Source organism: Engraulis encrasicolus, chromosome 22, assembly GCF_034702125.1.
Source record: "Engraulis encrasicolus isolate BLACKSEA-1 chromosome 22, IST_EnEncr_1.0, whole genome shotgun sequence".
Lineage (NCBI taxonomy): Eukaryota > Metazoa > Chordata > Actinopteri > Clupeiformes > Engraulidae > Engraulis > Engraulis encrasicolus.
In genome coordinates, this window is record NC_085878.1 from 29,287,821 (window position 1) to 29,299,299 (window position 11,479).

The 11,479-nt window shown below is 41.8% G+C and overlaps 1 protein-coding gene across 1 annotated transcript; it reads right to left on the minus strand.

Moving 5' to 3' along the window:
* Positions 1 to 8,191: 8,191 nt before the first annotated feature.
* On the minus strand, positions 8,192 to 9,096 carry LOC134438650 (leukotriene B4 receptor 1-like). The gene has a single exon (XM_063188261.1). It carries the CDS (start codon positions 9,094 to 9,096, stop codon positions 8,215 to 8,217), a length of 882 nt encoding a protein of 293 aa, XP_063044331.1. The 3' UTR covers positions 8,192 to 8,214.
* Between the last annotated feature and the right edge of the window lie 2,383 nt (positions 9,097 to 11,479).

Sequence of the window (11,479 nt, forward strand, 5' to 3'; positions counted from 1 at the left end):
TCTGACCGAGCGGGGTCATTTATGACCCCAAGGAGTTTATATAGAAATACCGGTAACACTTTACTTTACGGATCGCTAATAAGGTGGTAATTTCGTGTTAATTTCATAGTTATTTCATAGTTATTTCAGGGTAATAACTGTTTGTTTTTAGTAACAACAGCAAAATAACCATACAGTTTCCAGTGCATTGTGTGTGTGTGTGTGTGTGTGTGTGTGTGTGTGTGTGTGTGTGTGTGAACAAAGTGTCACCGTGCTGCGAGTCATCAGGGTGTCACCACAATGCACTGGAAACTGTATGGTTATTTTGCTGTTGTTACTAAAAACAAACAGTTATTACCCTGAAATAACTATGAAATTAACATGAAATTACCACCTTATTAGCGATCCGTAAAGTAAAGTGTTACCGAACTACCACTATATAAATTATTTTTTGGGGTTCATTCAAATTTATTTACATCTTGCACATACTTGTCCCTCATCTAAAGCAAAAAATATGTGAATTTGAACATTTTATTGCTTTGCTAAAAATGAGTCAAACTTACATACGTACTGTATATGCTAAATATGATGTATGCCCTCATTTGCATATCTAAACATCAAAATACAAAAAACATCCAATACATTTTTTTCTTCTCTCATCATCAGTAATCAACTGAGAAAGTTTCATGGTGATATCTATCTTTTACATTTTTTAGCCTATTCACTTGTAGTAGTCTTACCATAATAATACAGTATATTTATGCTAATTATGGAAATTGCTCAAAGTGAAACTTTGGGAAACCAAGCTAAATGATATCCATTAGGCCCATGTATGATATTTCTGCAATAAAACTTTAGGGTACTCAACATTTCTGGGTTCATGAAATCACAAGATCAGAGAATATGGTAATTTACATAGACAAAACCATGTCTCAAACATATAACCTTATGCACACTCAAAATTTCTTTGAAACTTTTTTCTGGACATTGTAGCTGTGAAAAGGTGTCTTCCATATGTATTAGAGCAAAGAAATGATTCAACTGATGCTTCAGCCTTTGTATAGCCATATAATAAGGAAAATTCAAAAAACGCCATTGATTTCTACACTGATGACTTGTTTCCTCCCTCTTTGTTCATCAGGATGACTTCCATTTCATATTCTCATCATGTGTCTAGGACCACTGTGTCATGATATCAACAAATATGGAGGAAAAACAGAGGAAATGCTACCTGGGTGCCCTCACAATATGCGTCATTGGCTATCGCAGGGGTGCCCTATTTATTTATATAATATATATAAGGACAAGTTTTTCTGATGAAAATTGCAGAAATGGTGTATGAAAATAGGTGCCCGGGGTCATAAATGACCCCAGTCGGTCGCTTTAGGGTTAAGGAATATGTTAATAATGATAAGAAATAATGACAATACAGGTTAAACGTTGATGAGCAAAATCATTTTTATTAAGAGTTGACTGAGGCATCACATGATTTACAGAGAATAGTGTTAACTAGGCCTACAGGTTATGAAAACAGTGCTTACATGACCACATCCGGTTGGTATGTACAAGGGTCAAAAATAACTAAAATAATTATAAGAAGTGTATTGATTGCTTATTACAGTCTTACGTAGTTTGACATTTTACACATAAATTCATGTTTTCAGATATAGTTTGTGATGAAATACAATTGTTAAGAAAGACACTTTGTTACACAGGGCTGAAAACAAAAAGGGAGGGTAAACCTTGCATCAAGTGGCTTTTATACAGTATACACATGCAAATAAAAGATAACCTGGTTCTCAAGCAGATAGTCTGTGGTTTTACCAACGAAGTTGAGCGAAAATACATAAAGGGTCTGTGTGAGAACCAGGCTAAATAAAAGACACATTTTCACCTTTTTTGTTTCATTTGGGACACACATACACACACTAACACACATACCACACTAACAGACACACGCACACACACACACACACACACACACACACACACACACACACACACACACACACACACGAAACAGAGAGCAGTGAGAGAACTCCACTTCATAAAGAAGTGCATCGCCACCTGGTGGTCAAAAGGAGAACAGAAATTGACTGCCTGAACTGAACACATAGAGCTTGAAAGTCCCACCCCTTAGTTCCGCATTTCACAGGACCTAAGCTGACCATCTAACAACATGGTAGCGAGTAAATATCTTCTGATCTCAGTCATTATATGCGCTGGGCTACAAATATGCTGTTTAAGAGGCTAGATAAAGATTATTCATGCATAGCAGAGGTATCAATGTTTTGTTCCGAGGCCGTCTGCATGAAAAATGTGAAGAAACATAGCTTTCTAAAAAGTTTGGGGGTTCGTACGAAAAATGAAACAAAAATCGTGTCACAACTCGAAGGGGATTTCGAAGGGGATCGAAATATTTTAATACCGCCATTGGATTACATGCAATGATTTTCGGCTAAAAACGCTGTTGAGGTCCCATGAAATCGGGGGAAGTAACGTCACTTTCAAGCTCTATGCTGCTTACTGTTTGCAAACAGTGCCTGTGTTCACCTGTTTCCTGCACCAGTTACGTTCAGTACGGCATTGTTTACCTGTAAACCATCCGTGTTCATACCAAGCTCTGAACCTTTTCCACACATGACTGTGTTACCCAGATGAATCTGCTGATGTCCGTGTTGTCGAGCAAGGTTTGCAGAGAAAAATTAACTATTTTTTGTTACGCATTGCAAAGCAACTGGGCGCGGCTCCTCATTTTTGTGTCATCGTTATACTCCTAGACTCTTTTTTGTTATTAAACCTTTCGAGCCTTTTTCCGTGTTTTGTCCCTTTTATGTTACTGTTGGTAACATATTGGGCGCTCTCCCAGGTTCCTTTTCCGCCATACCTCAAGCGTTTTTGTACACGTGTGTTTTTTGTGTGTTTTGTGTATTTAGTTTGCTTGTTTTTTGTTTGTTTTTGCTGGTATACAACTCATAACCTTGCCATCATGAATCACAAATATAGGCTTGCCATCCTGCTTAGAGAATCATTTATTCTGCTGACCATTCCTGTTTACTTTTAAACTTTAGAGCTTTTAAAAAGTCGCAGTTGAGAGTGAGTCTTGTGAATGGATTTGGACACACTGTAGTATAAGTGAAAGAGAAAGCCCAACTGGTAAACTCCCAACTCCCATTGTCATTGTGACACAGCACTCCACAGCACACAAGTGAACACTACACACTGCGCAAATCTAAATTGCTTTTATACCTCACCTGTGCAAGCCGAAAGGCAGCAGTGTGGCGGGACGGTACTATGCTCAGGGTACCTCATGGAGGAGAGCACTGGTTAATTACTCCTCCCACCAACCTGGTAGGTCGGGAGTTGAACCGGCAAATCTTTGAGCTCTCCCTCTTTCTCTCTCTTGCACTAATGCAAAAACACACAACACACAACATACACACAAGCACAGACACGGACACAACACACACATGCGCGCATACACACACACACACACACACACACACACACACACACACACACACACACACACACACACACACACACACACACACACACACACACACACACACACACACACACACACACAGGGACAAACCTGAGCCCTGTCAAAGTGTGACATTCATTACATTTACATGATGTTTTTAATTAATTCAGAATTAAATAGTGCCATCGAATTGACTTAGATCATTCATTTAATTCCAAATTAAGAGGTGTTTACATGACTTTTTCAAAGCAGAATTAAACTTTATTCAGAATTAAAATCAGTTAATTCCAAATTAAATGTCTCATGTAAACGTAGCAGCTGTGGTTGATGCCTTTGCAGCTCTGCACACCAGTAACACAAACCACTCTGTGTGTGTGTGTGTGTGTGTGTGTGTGTGTGTGTGTGTGTGTGTGTGTGTGTGTGTGTGTGTGTGTGTGTGTGTGTGTGTGTGTGTGTCTGTGTCTGTGTCTGTGTCTGTGTCTGTGTGTCTGTGTGTGTGTGTGTGTGTGGGTGGGGGTGATGTAAAGGTGTGAACTGTATGCAGGCTTCAAACTTCTTCTGATGTTTTTTTCCCCTCTGTAGCAGTTCTTCAGAAGCCGTGACAGTCTATTTTTGGACATGTGGAGACAGAGAGGTAATACAGAAGTTGACAGAATATGAATGTGTTTATTATTAATTAGTTTAGAGTTATGTGCGTTATATGTGTTTATTATATGGTTGTGACGTCATCTGTCGAATGCTCCATTCATTTCAACGGGGCTCCCCAACGTTCGGACGTCTGTTATTTTTCGATAACGGACGGGTTGGTCTATAACAGACCGCTGTCAATGGCAACAAGACTTTTCACTGCTAAAGCGACTTTTCAACAAGACTCTAATCAGCTGCTGTGATAGACAGCACCCCTTGTCCTGGCTACCGCTGTCAATGGCAACAAGACGTTCACTGCTAAAGCCACTGGCTTGTATAGTCTACAAGTCAGTGGCTAAAGCGAATGTTTCATATCACTCCGCAGGGGGTCCGGTCTTTTGTCACTCTAATCAGCTGCTGTGATAGACAACACCTGTTGTCCTGGCTACCTAGCTGTTGCCTAGCGGTGTTCCACAACGGCACTGTTTTGTTTTGCGCAGCAACAATCTTAACATTAAATAGGCCTAAAGAAATGTCCCCGCCATGTGTGAATCATTTAAGTATATCCATATAATAAGCGGGTTAACTTTCGGCGAGTCGGTCGCTTTGTGGAATAGCAGCACTTCAGAGAGAACAAGACCCCTCCGCTCCGCGTCGGGGTCTAAAGATTCTCTCTGTCGTGCTGCTATTCCACGGTAGCGACCTTCTCGCCGAACGTTAACCCTTACGTAAGGTAAGCTCAAAGTGGCAATCACTGAAGAGAAAAGATCTTCAAATCTACAGGTCCTTCTCAAATAATTAGCATATTGTGTTAAAGTTCATTTTTCCCCCCATAATGTAATGATAAAAAATACACTTTCATATGTTTTACATTCATTGCACACCAACTGAAATATTTCAGGTCTTGTTTCGTTTTAATATTGATGATTTTGGCATACAGCTCATGAAAACCCAAAATTCCCATCTCAAAAAATTAGCATATCATGAAAAGCTTGTCTAAACAAGCTATTAACCTAATCATCTGAATTAACCAATTAACTCTAAACACTGGTAAAAGCTTCCTGAGGCTTTAAAAAGTCTCAGCCTTGTTCATTACTCAAAACCGCAGTCATGGGTTAGACTGCTGACCAGACTGTGTTTAACATTGAAGTCAATGGCAGTGGCATTGCATGAGGGTTATGAAAGCCCAGATATCATTGATGCTTAGCTGTCAGCTGTTTTTTGTTCTTTGATCTGGTGACCCACACTTCCCTCTTCATTATACTCCATAGATTTCCATACCAAGTTTTTCTATTTTTAAGAAAAAACAATTCTAATTTGCCAGACAGAACTTTCCATTGACTTTCAATGGGGTTTCATGTCTGGCAAATTAGAATTGATTTTTCTTAAAAATAGAAAAACTTGGTATGGAAATCTATGGAGTATAATGAAGAGGGAAGTGTGGGTCACCAGATCAAAGAACAAAAAACAGCTGACAGCAAAGCGTCAATGATATCTGGGCTTTCATAACCCTCATGCAATGCCACTGCCATTGACTTCAATGTTAAACACAGTCAGGCAGTCTAACCCATGACTGCGGTTTTGAGTAATGAACAAGGCTTAGACTTTTTAGAGCCTCAGGAAGCTTTTACCAGTGTTTAGAGTTAATTGGTTAATTCAGATGATTAGGTTAATAGCTTGTTTAGACAACCTTTTCATGATATGCTAATTTTTTGAGATGGGAATTTTGGGTTTTCATGAGCTGTATGCCAAAATCATCAATATTAAAACAAAACAAGACCTGAAATATTTCAGTTGGTGTGCAATGAATGTAAAACATATGAAAGTTTATTTTTTTATCATTACATTATGGGGGAAAAATGACCTTTAACACAACATGCTAATTATTTGAGAAGGACCTGTACAGTTGACTAAATGTGATGAGATGGTGAGGGTGGATGAGTGAGTAGGTGGGTAAGTTAGTGACTTGATTAGTGAATTTGTGAGTGAGAATGTGTTGGTTGGAGACCATGTAGGCCAAGACTCTCTCTCTCTCTCTCTCTCTCTCTCTCTCTCTCTCTTACTGCCAGTTATGACTCAAGGTTGTGGTTGTTGTCCTTGCACCTCTGTGTGTGAATGCAAACCACTGTGTGTGTGTGTGTGTGTGTGTGTGTGTGTGTGTGTGTGTGTGTGTGTGTGTGTGTGTGTGTGTGTGTGTGTGTGTGTGCGTGTGCGCGCGCACGCGTGCATGTGTGGGCGTGACACAGACTTGATGTCTCTCTAGTTAATAGCCTCCTCTGTAAATCATGCAAAATACTTCAGTCAACTCTTAAGGTGGCACTTTTAATAAAGCATTTTGTTCATCATGTATTAACCATTGCCGCATTATGTCTAATAATCATTAATTTATAATATATAAAACAATATTTGGAAATGTGAAAAAGATGTGCACATTCACGTAAGCAGCTGCCAGAGACGTCTGCACTTAGTGTGCTCAAGTTGCAAAATAGCCTACCTGCACTTCACTAAAATTTGTGATAGGTGTTTTATATGCCTGCTTTAATTCATCTTATACAAAGACAGCCAACGCAAGGACACTGAATATAAATCATTTAATATTTAAGTTGTAATACATTGTCAACGACATACCGCACATTGAGGAAGGACGAGCTTCAAATCTGTAGTTTCAACTATTGACTAAACAGGTTTGTTTAAATCGCCCGACTAAATCTAAATCTTGTTGAAGCATTTTCCTAAATTATTATTATTTAAGTTGTATACATTACATGTATGCAAAATGTTAGCAACAAACCAACAATTGAGGAAGCAAACAGTTGTTCATAAAACACGCATGGTGTTTATACACCAATCTTGCAGCAAGCACATTCCCAGCCAAATAATTAATACAGTAGGCCTACTACACATAGCCTAATACAAAGCCGTAATCGGCACAATAATGCACAACTTCCAGAGAGGGTTAAAGTAGTGCCCAGTTAACCGATTTAAGCACCTGCAAAAATGCCTTAAGCCCTTTTTGAGAAAACGTGCCTTTAGCCCATAAAAAAACAAAACTCAGCCTCCGCTCCAAAGCACATGAAAGCGAAAAGTGAAAGCCCATTGGGAAACTCCAACTCCCATTGTCATTGTGACACAGCACTCCACAGCACACAAGTGAACACTGCACACAACGAAATTGCATTTCTGCCTCACCCATGTAAGGGGGCAGCCTTCAGTGGCGCCCCATGGGGAGCAGTGCGGTGGGACGGTACCATGCTCAGGGTACCTCAGTCATGGAGGAGGATGGGGGAGAGCACTGGTTGATTACTCCCCCCACCAACCTGGCGGGTCGGGAGTCGAACCGGCAACCTCTGGGATGCAAGTCTGACGCCCTAACCGCTCACCCATGACTGCCCAGTGAGCTCTCCTCTTCTCTCTCCTCTCCATTTCTCTCTCCTCTCTGTTCACCTGTGTTACCCTCTCTGTTGTGGCCACTTTTGCTCTTGCACTCTCCCTTGTGCTGGTGTGCTCTCATGTTGTCCTCTCCTCTCCTCTCCTTTCTGTTTTTCTCTTCTCTACTAATCTCTCCTTGTCTCCCTCCTCTCTGCTCTTCTGCTCTCCTCACCTCTCCTGCTCTCCTCTCTCTCTCTTACCGGTTCTCTCCTCTCACATAAAAACATGAAATCATCTCACATCAGAATGTGTTCATTCAGCTGTAATATACAGTATGTTACATACCCACATTTGTAATAGGCCTACAAAACTCATATCTCAAGAGCCTGCATGCAACACCTATGTCACCCCAGGCAGCAAAGATCGAGACAATTTACACAGAATCAGGCTTAAATTTTGTTAAAACACTGACAACTTCCAGAGAGGGTTGAAGCGTGCGAGTGGAATCAAGCAGCTCTCCAAAGGCTTTTGAAGAGTGATAGTGGAATCATGCAGCGCTCCGTAGGCTGTTGAAGAGTGCGAGTGGAATCATGCAGCGCTCCGTAGGCTGTTGAAGAGTGCGAGTGGAATCATGCAGCGCTCCGTAGGCTGCGGAAGAGTGCGAGTGGAATCATGCAGCGCTCCGTAGGCTGCGGAAGAGTGCGAATGGAATCAAGCAGCGCTCCGTAGGCTGTTGAAGAGTGCGAATGAAATCAAGCAGCGCTCCGTAGGCTGCGAACTTGGAAGGCGTACAGTAGCGGATTAGCACAGCTGTTGACGAAGGTGAGACTCTTCACAACAGGCCTGCTCATCTTCTGCACAGCCATGAGTTTATCATAGAGGGCCAGGTGGTGAGGCTTAATACAGAGGGCCACCATCTCCAGCAGGGTGACCGCATGGCAGGGCATCCACAGGATGAGGAAGGTCACCACGATGCTCGTCACCAGCCTGGTCATCCTCTGGTCAGAGAAGAAGGCCGTTTGGTTCACCTTCCGGTGGAGGCAACAGTAGCACGTTGCAATGGTGGAAAACGGGAAAATGAAGTTCATTACAAGCTCCGACAGCAGAACGGCCACCCTGCTGCCGTCAGACAGGGGTAATCGCCAGCAGATCTCCATGGACCCTTCCCGGATCACGCCAAATGTGGGCATCAGCGCAGCACAGGGCAGGCAGGCTGCAGCCCACAAGCCGGCGAGTAACATCCGCTCTCCTCTACGGCCCAGCCTGCCCCACCGCTCAGCATGCAGAACGAACACGTACCGATGGACGCTAATCAGAGTTACGGTCAGGAGACTCACAAATATGCTCAGGTAGACGAAGAAGTAGCCCGCTTTGCACAGCACGTCTCCTATGTGCCAGCCCCAGAGGAGGTTGTAGATCGCCAGGGGCGCGTAGAGAAGACACAGGACGTCCGAGGCGGCCAGAGTGAGCATCAGGCGAAAGGTGAAGCTTGGTCTGCTGCAGTGGCGAAGGATTGCCACTACCACAAATATGTTCCCAGGTATTCCGATCAGGAAACAGAACGCCAGCACTCCGCTGCCTATCTGGTTTTTAAGAGGAACCTCTGTGAGGTGTGATGTGGTATTCTGCTCCATGACTGTTAAGAAGAGAAGTACGATACTGTGTGTCTGTCTGGTGCAGTGTTATTTTCAGTCTGTGCTGTCAGTTATCATTCAGCATTGGTGTCAGACAGGAAGCATGTATTAAGGTTGCCAAGATACGTGAAAGCAACACCTCTTGCCCTCATTGTGGCTAATCAAATTCTAATGCTTGTCAGATAGCAGACTAGCGGGTCCGCTAACCCTAGTTGTGTAAACAAGAAAAAAAAACAGACCTAAAATTAGGCCTTAATTTGGTGAGGGTAATGACGTCACATTGACAATCTCTATTTCTCGGGCTTGATGTGACTTAGATCTCAATCATCTTATCGTGGTAGTCATACATGCAAGAGAGTTTGTCCCCCATGCAACATACCAGACCTATGTGTAGTCTATATTTATTTCTCTCTGCCGCTGCAGTATTGGGGCAACCTACAATACATTTCTCTCTGCAACACTGTTGGTGCAATAGCTATGCATTCATTCCCATTTTAATAACACATTATATTGAGAACATCAACTATTCAAACGTTACTGCATGTTAATACTGGTATATTTGTTTTTAATCGTGTACAAGGTTATGCGACTCACATTTTACTGCAATTATTTTTTTTTGATTCACAAAATATTCTACTGCACACCAACTCTCGGCCACTGTCTGCAGGTATTGGCCTTATGATCATGTGTTTCATGCAAGATAATGCTTCATCTCATACTGCAAGATTTACCACATCCTTCTTAAAACCCAAAAGATTTGATAGAAAGTTATTCATGGCATGGCCATTTTAGTCTCCTGACCTTACCTGCATCAAAAGCACTTGGGCATGGAGAGGAAGTGGTTCTAATCAGACAGACAGCAACAAAGAAGCAAAGAGAAGTTGGGACTTTGATGGATCAAGATCCAGGAGGAGTAAATGGAGGGTATACTGTATAAAGAAGGGGTTGGTATTGGCAAGGGGTTCGATTCGATGCACGTGCCACGATGCGATACTATCACGATGCATTGCGATATTTACTTCATTAATTTTCTTTTTTCACCTTTGCCAACATTATACAATTGAAAATAAAGGTGAAATGTCTGCACTAGGAATGTAGACAATTAATCGATTGATCGACTTTTATCAATTAATGCATTAATCAATTTAACAGCATGAATCACAATAAATCGCCAATTCGACTGAGAAGAGGCCCAGGTGAAATGGGCATGTGAAGTGTGTGTGTGTTAAGAGGGGTGTGAATAGTGAGGGAATTTTAATCACCTTTGGATTACAGAAATTAAATAGCATTCATTTAAATGTAGTATTTTATATGCATTTTTAATTTAGATGTTTAGATTTAATAGTTTTTCCAGGAAACATTGCGTTTTCAGGGGAAAGACGCCCCTTATCAATTAATCGTAAATTGAACGATAAGGTCAGTCAACTGACAATAAGTGAATGAATCGACAATTTGCATCCCTAGTCCGCACACTTGCTCCAGCAACCACTATCTTGCGCACCACTAACTTTCTCAACATTATACAATAAAAATGTAAATACAAACTATGATAGTTTATACGCAAAGGCTGCAAAATGCTAATGATAAAGTTTCAAAATAATAATGATGATGCTGGAAGCTTGGAAGAGCTATCAGATCATATCATGTAGTTGTTTTCTAGACTTACGGTGAATCCCATTACACCCCTTAGCCCTACGCCTTTCCCCTTTGCCTCCGTTTTGCGCGTCCACGTGTAGAGGTAGCGGCGTCCCGATTCTCGTTCAGACAGATGGATAGGGGTACGGCGAAGGGCTTTCCACCCCTCCGTGCAGAGATTTTCCAACACCTGACTCCACGACGGAGGGCTACGACAGGTTTCCCTGGACGCATTGCGAATTCATTTAAAAATTGGCGACAAGCCGCAGCACCCGCAACAGCACACAAGTTTAAGTATTTTCGCCACAATTGAAGGTTTTTAGGTGGTAATAATCATTCCATTGTACTAAGTTTAACATTGTCCTAATGTGTGATGGCCCTTTTCTCCGTGAAACACACATGAAAAAAATTAACTACTAACGTCAACCTATGCATGGAATTAGTGACAGCTGTGAGTGTCGTTCCATGATTGTTGAAGGGGTATCCCAATTCGTAGCGGTTGCGTTTCAAGCCCTACACCTTACAGCTTTGTTGGAAAGCACGAGGGACATGGGGAAGGTGTGGGGGTAGGGGTAGATTAGTAATGGGAAAGGCCCTAAAGGGTAACAGAACTTAAAAAGGACACATCACGATACTGTGCCATTGCATCAAGGTTCAGTACAGAGACTGCGCTTTACGATTAATCATGATTCGATTTAATATCATCACAGCCTCAATATGAAGGTGTAAACAAGATAGTTCAGTGCAT

What these genes read in the sequence shown, in the direction of transcription:
- LOC134438650 (XM_063188261.1), bottom strand. Translation starts at nt 9,096, where the DNA reads ATGGAGCAGAATACCACATCACACCTCACAGAGGTTCCTCTTAAAAAC.